We start from the raw sequence: 19111 nt of genomic DNA, 5'->3' as shown, positions 1-19111 counted from the left end.
CTGGAACCCCTGGGAATCTTGCAGAGGCTGGGGGTGGCACACGGCTTTTTTATCCATACGCACACACTCTGATAGTCTGCCTGATCACTTCTAGGGGATAAACACGACTACTAATATTGTTAACAGGGACACAGACATCTTGCACACTCTTCTATTCCTCCCCCTGCCACCGCCTCAATCCAGAGATGTCCAACACACACTGAAAGGGGACTCCATATATCCATCCTAATGTAGTTGGCCCTTGTGGTCTATTCCAACTCTATGATTCTATGATTCTAGTTTGCGCAAACATTGTTTATACTACAGTAGGGTTTGCACTTGTTTTGATACAAGCAGTTGTAAAGAGGATAAGGAGAAAAGAGGAGCACAATGTCGCCCTGTATGCCCCCTCCTCATTTCTGCAATCAAACTGCTGGAAAAAAATCCTTTTGTAAGCGAGAGAATTGCCTCTGTGTTCTGTCGGCTTCCCCCCGCTGCGATGCGGAGAGCGATCAAGGGAAAGCACTTTGCCTAACCATTCTTCATAATTCCAAAGAGCTCGATATATGACAACCAGCAGCAGTTTGACATTCCTTGCTCCAGTTCCAAGCAGTGAACACATCTGGTTTAAATTAATTTAAAAGAATAAACTTGTATGACTTTTTGAGAGCAGGACAAGAAGGAATCTCCTGTTTATAAGTAGAGCTTTCTTTAAAAACGACACCGAGGAGAGAAAAGTGACCTTGAAGGCCTTCGGTGGGCGAGAAATTGACATTCCCAGAGTTACTAAAGTGATCTTCGTACCGCCTTGAAGTAAAACAGAGGATTCTGTGGAAATGAACCACTGGGAACCGACAAGAGGCTACGATAGGATTTGTGCTTGGAATACAAAGGCCTGTTCATTCTAAGTGTGAGCCTTGCTACCTTGTGCTTTTTACACTTGAAATGCTATTTTAAATTAAGTTAATAAACCGGGGTGGGGGGGTGTTTAAGCATTCTCTTAAATTTCTCCCAGATTTCCATGATTATCATAGAATTGTAGACACCAAGCATCATCTAGTCCAGGCATGTCCAAAGTCCGTTTTGGGGGCCTAATTTGGCCCTCCAGTTGGTTTAATCCAGCCCCTGTGGCAGCTTATTTTGTGGAGTAAAATCCCAAAAAAAACCTCAAAACAACTGCAATCCTAAAAAAAGCTTAACAACTTTGGGAGTAAAATCCTAAAAGAAAGCTCAACAATTTCAATCCTAAAAAAAAGCTCAGCAACTTTGGTTGGCCCTCACGGCCCTTCACTTCATCAAATCTGGGCCGCTTTGAAAAAAAGTTTGGATACCACTGATTTCTAGTCCAATGCTGGAATCCCAGCTAAAGCATCTGTGCTGCTGAATTGCAGAAATAGTCTCTATGTTGAAGATTCCCATAGGATCTCAAGGTGAGACAACTCAGCAATCATCTTTTATTTCATAATGTTTATTTACGTAAACAAGGGTATGAATATAGAGAAGAAACCAACTGAAGCGGGCCTCCAGAACAGAGAAAATGCGACATCTAAAACTATATTAGTGGCGCAGCAGTAAAGCTGCAGGCACATTTGCAAAGCTAAGCAGGGTCTGGTATGGTTACAAATCAGATGGGAGGGGCCACATGTTGAGATTCCTGCAATGCAAGAGGGTTGGGCTAGATGACTCTCTTAGTCCCTTCCAACTTTACAATTCTATGGTTCTATTTGCCGACAAAGGTCCGTATTGTTAAAGCTATGGTTTTCCCAGTAGTGATGTATGGAAGTGAGAGCTGGACCATAAAGAAGGCTGATTACCGAAGAATTGATGCTTTTGAATTCTGGTGCTGGAGGAGACTCTTGAGAGTCCCATGGACTGCAAGAAGATCAAACCTATCCATTCTGAAGGAAATCATCCCTGAGTGCTCACTGGAAGGACAGATCCTGAAGCTGAGGCTCCAAGACTTTGACCACATCATGAGAAGAGAAGACTCCCTGGAAAAGACCCTGATGTTGGGAAAGATGGAGGGCACAAGGAGAAGGGGACGACGGAGGACGAGATGGTTGGACAGTGTTCTCGAAGCTACCAGCATGAGTTTGACCAAACTGCGGGAGACAGTGGAAGACAGGAGTGCCTGGCGTGCTCTGGTCCATGGGGTCACGAAGAGTCGGACAGGACTAAATGACTAAAGAACAACAACAACATATCTATTATAGCACAAGTCACAAGTGGGAAACAATATGAACAGACGTACAGTTGAGGAGCACCGAGGGGGCCCAAACAAGACTGCAACTCAGTAGTTCTTCCAAAATGAAGTCATACTTGGCAGGACTAAGCAGTTTATCATGTGTTTGTTCATGTAGGTCATATGAAGGTCAGCGCACTGCAGCAAAATCATCTGAGGATGCTTGGCCCCTGGTAGCCCTAAGATCATGCGTGGGATTTTCCTGGGTGATGAGAAGCAAGGCTTGCTTGTACCACGCATCTCAAGCAAAGGTCAAAGCATCTTTCCAGCTTTGAGAAATATTTAGACAGGTCACGACCAAGAGGAATAATAGTAGCTGTTTCAGCAAAAACTCAATATTTCCCCCATAGAACGTGAATAATTAATAAAACTTTGGACCATGAAATGAAAGTAATAATCAATGTACTGTACTGTAAAATGAGTAAGACCGTATGGAAGATGATAAAAATTAAAGTTATTTTTTTTCTTACCTGCACTGATGATAGTCATTGTTTGGATGGCAGACTTTTATCCATTTCCGCAGTCACACAATCAATCAATCAATCAATCAGTAGCTGAACTGGGTTCCACACAGTCACAAAAACAGATTAACCAAAAAAGCCACAAAAACGCAAAATAAATAGCAAAAACAAGAACACCAAACTTAATCCGTTCGAGAAGTCCATTTGACTTCCGAAATGTTCGAAAACCAAGGCGCAGCTTCTGGTTGGTGCAGGTGCCCTGGAAACAATAGCTGACAGCCACATCAGATGTTTGGCTTCTGAAAAACGTTCGGAAATCGGAACATTTACTTCTGGGTTTTTGGCGTTTGAGAACCAAGGCGTTTGAGAACCAAGTTACCACAGTATATAGAAAAAAATAATAATGAGAGGAAGACTCCCACAAAGGGTCCAACATGCTCTGTCAACACAGAATGTGGCCATTTTCTGCAACTTTGGAATATTACTTTTCTGGCTGAGCAGGCAAACGTTGGGATTTTTACTGCACCCTCCCCCCAGTAACCTTTATTATGTCTATTTTGTTTAGATTAATTATGTGGAAGCCACTCATTGTGCTAACCAATGTGTGTTCATCTGCCTATGTTAAGTTTTTAGTTTTGTAAAGTTTCCTAATGTCTCCAATATGTTGACCATGAAAAACTGGTCCTATAAACACCTACAAGAGACAAAGACCATTTTAACTCAGTGGGGTTTTACTTCAGAGTAAGCATGTAGAGGCTTGCTCTGTAATTCATAAATCTGTGGTGTCCTGATGAGGTTGAAGACTAATTTAAAGGTTCTTATTCTTGCTGCTGCTGAACTTGTGTAATGGTCTTTTGGAACGCTAACACAGGATCCAGTTGTTGTGACAACTTGTCATCATTAAGATTAGTTCAAGATGGCCCACAATTAAAATCTGATATGAGAATAACATGCAGGATTATTCATGTGTGTGTAAATAAATGATAAAACTGCCTACAGTTTGCAAGGACCCTTGACAGCAGACATTAAATTTAGCCTGCTCAGATCACACTTTTCTTTCCTGTGAAATGGTCTGTAAAAGCTTCCATCTCCTTACTATACTAAGCTGTGTGTTCTTCAGGGAGTGGTGCTAATGTTAGGAATTCATCAGTTTGATTCCCCTGCTGAACAAAATGAAGTCATCACTTGGTAAACTTCAGATTTTGTAAGTAAACTGTGTACAGTTCTCGGAATCAGTTCCAAGTACCTAATCCACATTACAGTGGACTGGAAATCAATCTGTCTTGGATTGCTGCATTGTGTTGTGACGTGGAATCGCAGTCTCTAATAGTTGCCCCAAGATTGTCACATTTACAGTGGCTTTCTTCTTTACTTCGCTGAAGGCTTGAGCAGCTACAGTGGTACCTCGGGTTACAGACGCTTCAAGTTACAGACGCTTCAGGTTACAGACTCCGCTAACCCAGAAATAGTACCTTGGGTTAAGAACTTTATTTCAGGAGGAGAACAGAAATTGTGCGGCGGCAGCACGGTGGCAGCGGGAGGCCCCATTAGCTAAAGCGGTACCTCAGGTTAAGAACAGTTTCAGGTTAAGAACGGACCACAAGAACGAATTAAGTTCTTAACCTGAGGTACCACTGTATTCCGCTTTCTTCTTAACTTGCAAAAGCTGTTTCTGTTGTGTAGTTAGTGACAGGATTCAGCCTCTTCTGACACTTCATTACTGAATGGGCCTGACTTTTCAAAAAAAAAGAGAGTTTTTTTTTTTTAAAAAAAGCAAAAGAAAAGGGCCTTCTCAGTGACTGCTCTCAGATTCTGGAACTTCCTCCCTGGAGAAGCTAGACTGGCTCCTTCCTTGTGCTGCAGCTTCTGGGAAGTAACTGCTTTTAATGAAAGGGCTGGTGCTGTGCTTTTTTATTGTAATTATTTGTATGTTTCAAACAGGTTTTATATATGCCTATACTCTTAATTATATCAAGGTAGGGTTACCAGATATCCCAGTTTCCCAGGGTCAGTCCCCGGATTTACAAATCAGTCCCCATACAAAATCCATTGAAGTTGAAAAGTGTCCCCGGATTCATTGAAAAAAATCTAGTAACCTTATTTGTTGTTAGTAATTTTTGTTTGTATCTGTAAGCTGCCTTGAATCCCATCAGGGAAAAAGGCAGGGTATAAATTAATATATAACAACAACAACAACTCACACGCAACTTTCTACAGCGATCTGTTTGTGTGGGTGCTGTGGCAAAATATACAAATGAACCACTGAGAACTCTGGCAGGCGGCCATAGACATGGCAAGAACTGGGTGAGGGGCACTGGGGGGAAAATAGCCCGTAAAAAAGAGGAAGCGAAACGAGACATTGCTAACACGACATAAAAGTGTGACCCACAACAAGCTTTGCTGTGGTGCTGGTGTGTGCGGGTTACATGAGCCTATCATAGGAGGAAGGATAAAACATGGCGGTGCTTGGAGTTGGTGGTCCTTACTACTGCTCCTTTAAGTGTTTGCAGTACCTGTTCAAGGCTAGGGGAACGTGGAGATCAATGACCCCCACACACCAGGGCCGGATTTAGGTTTGATGAGGCCCTAGGCCAGGCACCCCCAAACTCGGCCCTCCAGATGTTTTGGGACTACAACTCCCATCATCCCTAGCTAACAGAACCAGTGGTCGGGGATGATGGGAATTGTAGTCCCAAAAAACATCTGGAGGGCTGAGTTTGGGGATGCCTGCCCTAAGCTCCTGAAGGTAATGGGGTCCTTTATATGCCCAGCTGTCCTTTGTCAAAAAGAAATTGTTGCTGGGTTTTTTTGTGCTGAATATATGCTATATGGTCATTTATGGACCTAATAGGTATCTAAAGCCATAATGGGATCAAAATAAATTATGTATAACATGAAATCAATCAGTAGGCATAAGACTCATACCCTTAGTGTATGCTGCCTGATAATCAGTCTACAAGCACTCTTTAATATTAGACACAACAGCCTGACCTACATTCAACTGTGCTACACTGCAGTCTGCAGCTGCATGCTACATATTGCCATGCAACCAGTCCATGCAGGATGTAGGCACCCTATATATAGAAATGAGCAAACCAGTGATATTTTAGGGAGAAGGCTAGCAGACAGGGCCCATTTCTTACATCATAGGCGCCTACACAACACAAAACACTGTTGCTGTATGTAGGTTTTATTTTATTTGTTTTTTTATCTTATATTTTGGAAATGTACATCCAGTTGTTTTCCCTTTTAAACTTTTTGGGGGCCCCCCCAAGAAAGTGGGACCCTAAGCTATAGCTTGTTTAGCTCATACGTAAATCCAGCACTGACCCACGCCCTCGTAGTGCTGATGTGATTGTCTACAGCATCCAGGCTCAGACACTGGTGGGTGGGTAGATATCACACCTTCCTAAGGGCTCCACCAAACACACACACACACACACACACGCTTTCATGGTCCTGCTTTCTGTACTGCAAAAGTTTCAGGGGAAGTCATACTGTTTCGTTCCCAACAAACGCACAACCTGAAATCCTGTCACTTTTCAAGTACAAATGTTCTTTGGGCAGGGGGTGGTTGTCCCACTTTTGTTGCGTTGTAGCCCTTCCAGACAAGCGATGACGTGGTAGCGTCAGGGAACAAAGTGGAATAAACCCAACACTATTCTTAAGGAAATGTTGCAGAATACACCCAGAACAAAACACCAGTCTGGAGAGGTCCAAAGTCAGGAGCATAGCTATCAACTTTCCCCTTTTCCTGCGAGGAATCCTATTTGGAATAAGGGAATTTCCCTTTTAAAAAGGGAAACGTTGACAGCTATAGGCAGGAGCATGGCCACCACAACCACCTTCCTGTTAATTTCTCTCACTCTTCACCCCCTCTGTGGCTCCCTTCCGTCTTCCTCGACCTCCAATGTAGAAGAATGGAGCAGGTTAAAAATTAAGGCGTGCATACACAATAGTATTTTACACTCTTTGAGGGGGATCATCCTTCAACTTTTCCTGACTTCTCCATACCTGAGAATTCCCTCATGTGTGCTATCCACCCATTCCTTGGGGAAGGGAACATCTAATAACAATAACAATAACAATAACAATAACAATAACAACAATAACAACAACAACAACAACAACAACAATAATAATTTATTTATTTATACCCCGCCCATCTGGCTGGGTTTCCCCAGCCACTCTGGGCGGCTTCCAACAAAACACTAAAATACAATAAACATACAAACATATTAGCAGAGGGCGGCCTAAATTCAATATTAAAAAATAATGGGGCTTAAGATGAGGCTTAATGGGCTTCGTGCATAGGACATGCCGTTGAACTTTTGAGAACCGCTGCCCTGGTTAATCCATAGTACAGTGGTACCTCGGGTTAAGTACTTACTTCGTTCCGGAGGTCCGTTCTTAACCTGAAGCACCACTTTAGCTAATGGGGCCTCCTGCTGTTGCGCTGCCGCCACACGATTTCTGTTCTCTTCCTGAAGCAAAGTTCTTAACCCGAGGTACTATTTCTGGGTTAGCGGAGTCTGTAACCTGAAGCGTATTTAACCTGAAGCATATGTAACCTGAGGTACCACTGTATTGCTTTTCTGACATTCCTGCATTATTTTGCTGATATTGCTACGCTGAACACACAGTAGCTCGTATTTGGATGACCTCCAGGATAGCAGCCTACGACTTGCATGTGTGGCTTTGCCGAAAAACATGTGTGGCTTTGCCGAAAAAACAACGTAGTAAGGGGTAGCAATTTTATGTTTCTGGGTGTTTTTTTTAAATCTACCTGCTTTCTTCATAAAATGAACTCCCTCAAAGCGGTTCGTAGAAACTCAGGTTGTGAAGATACCAGCCAGGAACAAAGAAGATGCCACATTCTGCATCAGCCCTCAAAGTGACTGGCTAGCATCTAGGCCCCGATTTCCCCGATGTCAAGAAGGCCTCCACTGTAGTTTAAATCTTGTACAGAGCTGGCCCGTTACATTTTGCCGCCTGAGGCGAAGAACAGCGCCCCTTCCCATTCCATGCACAGAAGCTGACCAGAAGCTGGCAGCTCAATCTCACTTCAGTACGGGAGTCATGACAGAGCCTTCCACTGCACCTGAGGGCGGCAAGTTTAGTTTAGGAGGTGCAGGTCAGATGGCTCATATGGTGGTCTGCAGGCCTCTGTCCCTCACCATCTTGCCACTGCTCTCTGCAACCTCACACCTGGTGCCCAAGAAGGTTGCCTCATTCTGTCTAATGGTAGGACCGGTCCTGGAAGAGAATGCACATATAGCCTAATGTGGTGAGGTCATGACCTCCCCTGCTACATAGTCAAGAGTAGAAGAGGTGCTTAAAAATAAGCTATGATTTTTCTGTGTGTGTGTGTTTTCTGGGTGATAGACCTCAATCAAAAAGGGGAATGACATATTTCCTAGTCTATGTCTAGTCATGTGTGTCTAGAGACATATTTTAAAGAAACTCCAGCCCTTTTGTTCCGTCTTCATTGAACATTCTTATGACCATAGGTGAGTTCAGGTGTTCTGTGATGCCTTGTAATGGCTGTTAAACACACATATATAATAACTCAGTTTTGAAGTTTATCATGTTGGGCTGGGGTATCGTTTAGGGGATTTTGTTGGTTTTGTTGTTGCCGCTATTGGTATTAATTTTCTGCATATTTATTTATTTAAATCTATGGCGATTTATGAGGAAAAGTTCAATTTTCCAGTGTACTTTTTGAGGTGTTTTATATATTGATTACCGTATTTTTCGCCCTATAGGACGCACTTTCCCCCCTCCAAAAATGAAGGGGAAATCTGGGTGCGTCCTATGGGGCGAATGCAGGCTTTTGCTGAAGCTTGGAGAGCGAGAGGGGTCGGTGCGCACCGACCCCTCTTGCTCTCCAGGCTTCAGGAACACATCGGCAGCCTAGGCAGCCCTACGGGAGGTCCGGCAGGGATGTCTAGGCTGCGGATAGCAGCCTGCCGCCCGGCGGGCAGGGCGCCCTGAAGCAGAGCGCCCCCCGTGCCAGGCAGACATCGGCCAGCCCCACAAGCTCGGGGGACAGCAGGGAGGCGCAGCGCCGCCATCCCGCTGTTCCTCGACCTGGTTCTGTTTCCCCGACCTGCTTTTGGGGGGAAAATAAAGGGAATTTCCCCCCCCTTTATTTCCCCCCCAAAAAACTAGGTGCGTCCTATGGGGCGGAGCGTCCTATGGGGCGAAAAAATACGGTATGTCTACTTTTGTTATTATGCCAATCTTTTCAAGTTGTAATCCTCTTTCGGCAGGCTTTAAACTATGGAATGGCGGCATACAAATAAATTGACGGTGGTGTTGCAGGGTTATTTTTTTTGTTTTTTTAGCCGCTTTGAGTTCTCTTTTCCGAAAGGTAACGAATAAATAAATAATAAAAGCAGTCAAGCTTAACCTCAACTCCAGAAAGGCATATCCATAATTGCAAAGTAACACTACTGTATTTTACATCAGTCTAAAAGTGTATATATAGGCTTTTCAACTGCACAGTGTTGTCTCTCACCCAGAATGGAAAATTTGTTGTTGTTGTTTAGTCGTTTAGTCATGTCCGACTCTTTGTGACCCCATGGACCACAAACCTCGGCCCTCCAGATGTTTTGAGACTACAATTCCCATCACCCCTGACCACTGGTCCTGCTAGCTAGGGATCATGTGAGTTGTAGGCCAAAAACATCTGGAGGGCCGAGGTTGAGGAAGTCTGGACCAGAGCATGCCAGGCACTCCTGTCTCCCACTACCTCCCACAGTTTGGTCAAACTTAGGTTAGTAGCTTTGAGAACACTGTCTAACCATCTCGTCCTCTGTCCTCCCCTTCTCCTTGTGCCCTCAAGGAATGGAAAATTAGCTTGCTTTAATAGGCTAAGAGACAAATTGGACGACAGTGCCTTCAACGTGTCAGATTTCCACATATCGGGACTGTGACTTGGGGAGGAGAGTTGGTCTTGATAATATTTTGGATGCATTGAGTTTGGTGATTTTATAATAGGCCCGCCTATTTTATGCTTTTTCCTTGTGTGTGTGTGTGTGGGGGGACGACAGAAGTTTCCAATGTGGCAAATTGGGAAGCAGATTATCGTACTGGGGGGGGGGCGACCCCGAAAGATGGAGCGTTGCAGCTCTTTGAGTTGCATATTAAATATAATAAATTGGTGGTGACCAATCTTCCTAAAATGCAGGGTTGCAAAATACTGGAGCGGGAGGGGGGAAGCCTTATTATTTGCAAGACATCTAGTGCAATAATTTGGGGGCTGAATGGAGGTAGACCTGATAACGTCGTGCAATCCCAGGCAGCCCATGCCATCTCCGCTTTTGCAAAAACTGCTCTCCTTGCGTTGCGTGCATAACAAGACAAAACATGCACCCGCGCACAGCATCGCGCCCATTTAAAAATGCCCGAGTGCAGCTGGGAGGAAAAAGGAGGTGTCTTTTAAAAGTGCGGCTGCGGTGGGGAGAAATGCTCTTGATTTTTAAGGTGGGCAGAGGGAGAGAGCTTGCTTCCCGCCCCCCCCCCCTTTGGGAAGAACAGGAACCAGAGCCTCTCTCTCTCTCCTTTCCTCCTCTCCGTCCCCCTCCGCCTCACTTGCAACGTGTTGCAATTCCTCTTAGCGCACATCCAGCTTGCCAAACCGCGGAAAAAGTTTGAGAAGTCTTGGAGAAAGCTTCTCTCCCCCCGCCCCCCCATTTCCCTTCCGCCCACAACTGGCTGGGCAGCCTGTGGGGCTCGTGACGCAGCGTCTGAATTCTTAGAAGGCAGGGGAGGGGCGCTTTTTTCTTTTCTTTTTTTTGGGAAGGGGGGGCGCATTCCTTGTCTCTCTCCCATCTCCCTGTCTCTTTACCCTCCCATCACCTTCCCAACAGGAGGAGGGGAAGGAAAGGACCCTGAGTCAGCACGGAGAGAGAGAGAGAGACAGAGTGCGTAAAGACGCAAAAGAAGGAGAAGAGGGAGATCAGTCCCAGCCCCCACCCCCACCGCTATGAAACTTCCCAGCCCCCCCTCTTCGCCACGGCCTCGCTTGCTGAGATGCGCCCTGGGCATCCTTCTGACCATTGAGCTCGGACTTTGCGCTCTTCTCCCAGGTAGGGCTGAGTTGGCCAAATCTGTTTGTTTTTCCTCCACTTCCAAACTCGCAGCGTCTTTTAAGAAGGGCGGGAGGTTAGGTGGTGGTGGTGAAAGGAGGTACTTGTAGATCTGCCTCTTTAAAAAAAAAAAAGAAGAAGGGGGGTCGGCTCCTCACAAAGTTAGCATGCACTTTTCTCTCCCCCCCCACCGATCCCCCCCCCCAGTTTTGGGCAGTTGTTGGGGCATTTGGGGGGCTGTACGCGATCTTGCGTTTTGCAAGAGGGGAGGAGAAACCTGAATGGAACCAGATGTGGTTTGGAATTGCGAAGGGAGGAGGAGATGGAAGCGGCTGTTTTTGAAAGAAACTGGGGGGGGGGCACACACTTGGTTCTCTTCTTCCTCCCCATCAGCAAAAAAAAGAGAGAGGATTTTCTCTAGTTGCAAGAGCTGATCCCTGCTGCATTTGAAATAAATTCTCTTGTTTCTGCGCCCCTGAGGTTTGGGAATTTTATTCTCTCACCCACCAGTTCTGCCTTGCAACCCTGCAGGCTTTTTGCATGTGTCCAGCCGTAATAAAAACCCCAACACACCACCGGATTTTTCCAGAGGAATCAGTGTTTCCAAAAGCAAGAGCGAGCGCATTTTTCCAAGCTGGTCTCCGAATTGTCCCTCGGAGGAGGATAGCGATTTGGCCAGCAACAACAGTGATAGAGACAAGAAACTAATGAGAGGCATTTGTTTGTCCCCAGAGCTTTGTCAAAGGCTCAGTGTATTTGCTTCACAAGCACACTGGCCTTGCGAGTTGGCCAAATTTGCAAAACTTGCTCCAGTGTCTGGACCCGGTCAGTTGTGCCAGACAGTGACATTTAAAGAAATAAATAAAACCCCTGCTTTTTTGCTCCAGGTTCCATGCAGTCTGCAACCAAAGGATTAACAAAAACAAACAAACGTTGCAGCGTGATAAATTTCAAAAAGAGCCCCATTGTGGATTACGAAGCAAAAAAAATGCAATTTAAAGTAAATCAGGAAGCCGCTGGGAAATGGGGGGAGCAGGAAGCCGTTGGGAAAAGGATCAGGAATGAAGCAGTGTGTGGTCGGTGGGTTGTCTCAGTTTTGGGTGGGAAGTTAGAGCAAAAGATGCAATGATGGAGTGAGAGCAGCTTTGTTGTTGTTGTTTAGTTGTTTAGTCGTGTCCTAGGCTGATTGGGGTAGGAGATCGCCCACAGCCACATGCTCTTCTCTTTCTCCTCCCACCCAGCGGCTTGCGCACCTCTGTAGCCAGCCAGGTACCTGCTCAACACTCGCTGAAACTTGTATCCCTGCCTCACCCCCTGGAAAATGGGGAGCAGGAGGAATGGGCCCACCCCACTCCCACAGTACACTGCTCCAATCAAATGCAGAACTCTGCTGCCTGCAGCTCCTTTTACAAGTAAAAACCAGCTGGGGTAGATGGGAATTGTAGTCAAAAACATCTGGAGGGCACTGGCTTGGAGGAGGCTGGTAAAACAAAGAACGCAAAGAGATGCCAGAATGTACAGTGGTACCTCAAGTTACATACGCTTCAGGTTACAGACTCCGCTAACCCAGAAATAGTACCTCGGGCTAAGAACTTTGCTTCAGGATGAGAACGGAAATTGTGCTCCGGCGGCGCGGTGGCAGCGGGAGGCCCCATTAGCTAAAGTGGTGCTTCAGGTAAAGAACAGTTTCAGGTTAAGAACGGACCTCCGGAACGAATTAAGTACTTAACCTGAGGTACCACTGTAGTTCGTTCCCTAATACGTTGGACTTGGATGTGGGAGACCTGCAGTCATAACTCACGCCACAAAACAGTGGCCATGAACAATGTTCCTCTCTGTAAAATGGGAATAATAATAATAATGTCCTAGCTCTCTGGCATTGTGAGGACTTTCATATTACATGCTTAGAATGCTGTTGCTGCTTAGCAAGTGAAATAAGCTAAAATGAAACGAAGAGTCAAGATGTTCACAGAATGTGAAATGACGTGTTTTGAAAACACTTGGTGCAGTTTCACTGAGGCTGCTTACATACCATACATTTAAAGCGCACTTAAAACACATGATTTTCCCCAAAGACGCCTGGGAACTGCAGTTCTTTAAGGGTGCTGGGAATTACAGTTCTGTGACAGGTAGATGACAGTTTCCGTAATTATTTTGGGGTAGTAATATGCTTTCAATGTATGGTGTGAACACCGCACAGTGTGAAAGGAAGACAGGTTCCAACGCCTCTCACTCTTGAGCTTTAAGATATATTAATGGACTTCTTTTTGAGCACTGGCATATTTCTAATGTGTGTTTTTAAAAGCCGCATAACTATGTTGTACTGTGGGTGGCCTGTTGCTTTCGAAGGCCGCTTTTAAAATGAGAAGTGAACTGTTGGCACAACTCAGCCATCCATCGGACAACTGGCATCTAACTTTTTTCTAATTTAATTTGCTCCAAGATAGTTTCTCTCTGATTATTGAAAGCGTCGCTTCTGCCTACATGTTGGATGGAGTGGAAGGAATTAGAAGCAAAGCTGTGAGATCTCTTAAAAAAACTAACATGACAATTTTGAGTCCTTTTTATTATTATTTGAACAAAGAGAAGTAATGTGTAGGATGGGAGTCAAGCGCCTCTGCTAACCTCTAGGTTAGATTACTGCAATGCATTATACATGGGGCTGCCTCTGAATACTGTTCTGAAACTTCAGCGGGTGCAGAATTCAGCATCCAGGTTGCTCACCGGGGCAAGGCAGTTTGCGCATATAATGCCAACCCGACCGCACTGGCTGCCAGTTAGTTTCCAAGCCCAATTCAAGGTGCTAGTTTTGACCTGTGAAGCCCTAAATGGCTTAGGACTGCAATACCTCAAGGACCTTCCTCCGTTCATATGAACAGACTGGACCCAGTGATCGTCATCTGAGGCCTTTCTTCATACACCCTCTCCAAAAGAGGTCGGGGGGGGGGGCAATACGAGAGCAGGGGCTTTTCAGTGGTAGCTCCCCATTTGTGGAGTGCTCTCCCCTGGGAAGCTTGCCTGGTGCTTTTGTTACATATCTTTAGGCGCCAGGCAAAAACATTCCTCTTCTCCCAGGCCTCTCGCTAATTAAACAAGCTATGGATTTTTAAACTGTATGGCGGGTCATTCTTTTCGTTTGCTATTACGGTATGGTTTTTTGTTTGTTTTGTTTTTATGTTGTAAACCGCCCTGTAATCTTCGGATGAAGGGCTGTAGAGTAATTTAATTGTAGAGTAATTTAATTAATTGATTAACAATAATAATAATACAATGGTACCTCAGTTCTTGAACATCTCCGTTGATGAATGTTTCGGAACCTGAACGCCGAAAATGGTTCTCAAACATTTCGAAACTGGAACGGTCTTCCAGAACGGATTGCGTTTGAGAACCAAGGTACCACTGCACTTGAGAAGAAAGGAATGAGCAGATCAAAGACTTCTTTCTATAGCTCTCAACACCAAAACATTTGCCTAAAATGAAAAAGCATCCTGGAAGATGCTTCTGCTTTGTTCCAACCAGGGCCGGATTTCATAGAATCATAGAGTTGGAAGAGACCACAAGGGCCATCGAGTCCAACCCCCTGCCAAGCAGGAAACACCATCAGAGCACTCCTGACATATGGTTGTCAAGCCTCTGCTTAAAGACCTCCAAAGAAGGAGACTCCACCACACTCCTTGGCAGCAAATTCCACTGTCGAACAGCTCTTACTGTCAGGAAGTTCTTCCTAATGTTTAGGTGGAATCTTCTTTCTTGTAGTTTGGATCCATTGCTCCGTGTCCGCTTCTCTGGAGCAGCAGAAAACAACCTTTCTCCCTCCTCTATGTGACATCCTTTTATATATTTCAACATGGCTATCATATCACCCCTTAACCTCCTCTTCTCCAGGCTAAACATGCCCAGCTCCCTTAGCCGTTCCTCATAAGGCATCGTTTCCAGGCCTTTGACCATTTTGGTTGCCCTCCTCTGGACACGTTCCAGTTTGTCAGTGTCCTTCTTGAACTGTGGTGCCCAGAACTGGACACAGTACTCCAGGTGAGGTCTGACCAGAGCAGAACTGGACACAGTACTCCAGGTGAGGTCTGGAGTAGGTTTGATGAGGCCCTAAGCTACTGAAGGTAATGGGGCCCTTTATACGTCCAGCTGTCCTTTGTCAACAACAAATTGTTGCTGTTATTTGTGTTGAATATATGCTATACTGTATGGTGATTTATGGACCTAATAGTTATCTAAAGCTATTTGCACATAACAAATAGGAGCCCACAGAACACAAAACACTGTTGCTGTAATTAGGTTTTATTTTATTTTTTTATCTTATATTTTGGAAATGTACATCCAGTTGCTTGTTTAGCTTATACGTAAATCCGGCACTGGTTCCAACCCAAACCTATGAATTCCTGTTAGTGCTGCTGCTGTCACTTGGGGGCATTCCTGGCTCACCATTAACATCTCTCTAGGATGCTGTAGTTCAGGGGTCGGCAACGTGCGGCCCGTGGGCCGGATGCGGCCCATGAAGACGGTTTTACCGGACCACGAGCCGCCACCGAACTGCCCGCTCGGTGAGTCCCCTGCGTGCTGCGCTAAACCAGCATTTTGATCAGTGTATTACCATCTTGTGCTAAGGTGGTGGGAAAGAACTGTATGCCAGGATACCACCCGGAATTTCATCGCGTGAAATTGCAATGCAAAATTCCCTCAGTTTCCTAGGATTCAGCTGGATTTCCCGGAAGTGGCTTTTGCGTTTTGTGAAAGAACACGAAAATTGTCAGAAGGAAACTGAAATAAAGTACCTCCTGAATGCAGTCTTCTCTCCTAATTGTGAAGCAAAAACACAAAAAGCAAACAACACCCATCACCGCTGTTTAAAATAGGGAAACCAGAACGATATTCCAGTCCAATAGTAGCGAACATTATTTTTCCAGAATTTGGAAGTTGTCGCAGGACTGCAGGCAACACAACAGAAGACTTTCTGGTTAGTCACTTCTCTGTATGTGGTATATGAGCTCAGAAGAAGGCAGGCCAGTAGGGAACAGACCCGAATACAGTGGTACCTTGGGTTACATACGCTTCAGGTTACACACTCCCCTAACCCAGAAATAGTGCTTCAGGTTAAGAACTTTGCTTCAGGATGAGAACAGAAATCGTTCTCCGGTGGCATGGCGGCAGTGGGAGGCCCCATTAGCTGAAGTGGTGCTTCAGGTTAAGAACAGTTTCGGGTTAAGAACGGACCTCCGGAACGAATTAAGTACTTAACCTGAGGTACCACTGTATCAGTGATGTGGAAAGGCTTTTTGTGAAACATCTTGTAGTTGGCCAAACCAGCTATCAGTATCAACATGCTGCAATGGAACCTGGTCTGTCTACCACATTTGGGTGCTGTAGGTCACACCCAACTGATACCTTTAAAGCAGGGGTCAGCAGACTTTATCAGCAGGGGGCTGGTCCACTGTCCCTCAGACCTGGTGGGGGGCCGGACTATATTTTTTGGGGGGGAAATGAACGAATTCCTATGCCCCACAAATAACCCAGAGATGCATTTTAAATAAAAGGACACATTCTACTCATGTAAAAACACCAGGCAGGTCCCACAAATAACCCAGATACGCATTTTAAATAAAAGCACACATTCTACTCATATAAAAACACGCTGATTCACGGACCGGCCAGATTTAGAAGGTGATTGGGTCGGATCCAGCCCCCGGGCCTTAGTTTGCCTACCCATGATTTAAAGCACTGTTACGCCACGTCAAGCGTCATGGCTTCACCCAAAGAATTCTGGGAAAGGGAAGTTTGTTAAGGGTGCTGAAAGTTGTTGAGAGAAATGCCATCCCCGTGATTCATCGGGGGGAAGGCATGGGGTATAAATGTATGGAGTGGACTTCAGCTTTTCCTCCACAGGAATTCCAGGATTCTTGACCCTTTATTGCTCTGCACTGCACCATTGCAGCTTCTCACCATGTATGCCCCTGTTGAATTTGCTCCCGTTTGTCCTCCATTTCTCCCAGGTTTCCCTTAGTACAACCGCAGACCTGTTAAAAACTAGATTTGTGCACACTGACGGGCTTCCAGTTTGATTCAGAATTTAACTTTAGTAGTTTGGTAGGGGGGACGTGGGTGGCGCTGTGGGTTAAACCACAGAGCCTAGGACTTGCTGATCAGAATGTTGGTGGTTCGAATCCCCGCGGCGGGGTGAGCTCCCGTTGCTCGGTCCCTGCTCCTGCCAACCTAGCAGTTCGAAAGCACGTCAAAGTGCAAGTAGATAAATAGGTACCACTCCGGCGGGAAGGTAAATGGCGTTTCCGTGCACTGCTCTGGTTCGGCAGAAGCGGCTTAGTCATGCTGGCCACATGACCCGGAAGCTGTACGCCGGCTCCCTCGGCCAATAAAGCGAGATGAGCGCCACAACCCCAGAGTTGGCCATGACTGGACCTAATGATCAGGGGACCCTTTACCTCTTAGTTTGGTAGGGGCAAAAGTTTATTGTACTTGCATCCGTGTTTATGCGACCTGAGTCTTCTGCCTGCAACTGCAGCATGGATTTGCCTTGGGAGGGTGGATGGAAGGTCCCCATGGAGGCAATTTAACACGACTGACCTTCTGGAGCAATCTGAGGTATGCTTTGTATAGGAAACCTTTTCTCTCTGGAAATTCTGAGAGAGGCCACCAACAGTGGCCAAGTGTGTGGGCCACGTTTTAAAGCACCATTTAACACCTCTGAGTGTGGTTTTTAAAAAGGTTGTTATTATTATTTGTGTAAAAGCTCTGAAACAGCTTGCAACAGAAGCTCTGGAGCAATGATTTAACCCCCCCCCTTTTTTAGGCTGTTTTTGCAATATAAACACACACAAACACATAACCCTCAGAGGTGCTTTATATAGTATGCAGCTTTTATTGATCTAAAGGCAGCATTTCCCTTTTGGGATTTTGGGGGAAAGTGGTCTAATTAACTATAAAAAACTCCTTTTTCCCTTTAAAACTTTGTATATTAATACGTGCCGGAAAGTGCAGTGTACCAGAGATCCATCTTTTACAGATCCCGTGCCATTTTTAAGCTGTTGTCCTATTTCACCTATGTACAAATGATATTGTTGAGTTTCTGTCATCACTAACTTATCACGTCTCCAAGTTGGCCACAAAAAAAGATTTCTGTTTTATTGGATGCAGATGATCCTACAATTCTATTCCAGAAAAAAATGGGTGTGAGGGTATTTTCTGAATATTGTTAAAAAGAAGGTAATGGTGTTTTCTAAATGATACACACACCTTCCCCAAATGGTATTTAGATGAGCAGCTTATTGAACAAGTAAAAGTTTTTAACTATTTGGGAATAGATTTTCAACCTTCTGAAAAGATCAACAAGAATATTGGCATAGAAAAAGCTATTCAAATTCTGCTGCTTTTTTAAAAAAAACAACAAAAAAAACAAAAGGCCATAACATTATTTCTGCAGTACTTGGCTAAAACTTGAGCTCAGTTACTTTATGGGATTCCGATGCTAATTTAAACCCTCTGGATGTTGTGCAGTGTAAATTCCTTCGACACGTTTCCTCTGTACCAGGTTGGGTCTCAAATGTCACTTTGCGACCCGAAGCTTCCATTCTCACACAGGCCTGGATGAGGCCATTGGCTCTGGCCGAATGGCTTGGTTGGTTTCGTTCCGCTCGATTCACTTGAAAGCAAGCTGGATGAAAGCCATCAATTTAAGGTTATGCGCTTTTGGCTTTTCAACCACATCAGTTATTAAGTTTAGGTCCGAGCAGAGCATTAGAATGTATTGAGGCGATGCAAGTTTGATACTAGACCACAAAATAATCTTCCTGCAATGAGAAAATTGAGTCCCTGGTATGACTGCTTTGCAGATAGCCCTCTTGATAACAGTAGCATCTCTCTATGTGGGGCTGCCCTTGAGACTGACCCAGAAACTCCAGCGGGTGCAGAATGCCACGGCGAGACTCCTTACGGGGTCCTCACTGCGGGATCACATTCACCCGGTGCTATACCAGCTGCACTGGTTCCCGGTGGAGTACAGGATCAGGTTTAAGGTGCTGGTTTTAACCTTTAAAGCCCTATACGGCCTAGGACCCTCGTAATACGGGACCGCCTCTCCTGGTATGCCCCACAGAGGAATTTATGGTCTTCAAACAAAAACATATTGAAGGTCCCAGGCCACAGAGAGGTTAGGCTGGCCTCAACTAGAGCCAGGGCTTTTTCGGCCGTGGCCCCGATCTGGTGGAACGCTCTGTCACAAGAGACTAGGGCCCTGCGGGACTTGACATCTTTCCGCAGGGCCTGCAAGACAGAGCTGTTCCACCAGGCCTTTGGCCAAGGCACAGCCTGAC

General features: G+C 45.4%; 1 protein-coding gene and 1 long non-coding RNA gene across 2 annotated transcripts in view; one reads left to right on the top strand and one right to left on the bottom strand.

Annotated features, from left to right (window-relative positions):
* The window catches only part of LOC308571489, a 103967-nt gene that overhangs the window by 53472 nt on the left and 31384 nt on the right, over nt 1–19111 (bottom strand). The gene's annotated exons all lie outside the window — the stretch shown is intronic.
* MRC2 (mannose receptor C-type 2) overlaps nt 10365–19111 on the top strand; it is an 81091-nt gene continuing 72344 nt past the window's right edge. Inside the window, exon 1 of the mRNA XM_081166073.1 lies at nt 10365–10775. Coding sequence (XP_081022199.1) covers nt 10673–10775 — 103 coding nt within the window. The 5' untranslated portion in view covers nt 10365–10672. The remainder of the gene's footprint in view (nt 10776–19111) is intronic.

This window comes from Podarcis bocagei, assembly GCF_964188305.1.
Source record: "Podarcis bocagei genome assembly, chromosome: 13".
Lineage (NCBI taxonomy): Eukaryota > Metazoa > Chordata > Lepidosauria > Squamata > Lacertidae > Podarcis > Podarcis bocagei.
This window is presented reverse-complemented; position numbering and strand designations above follow the sequence as displayed.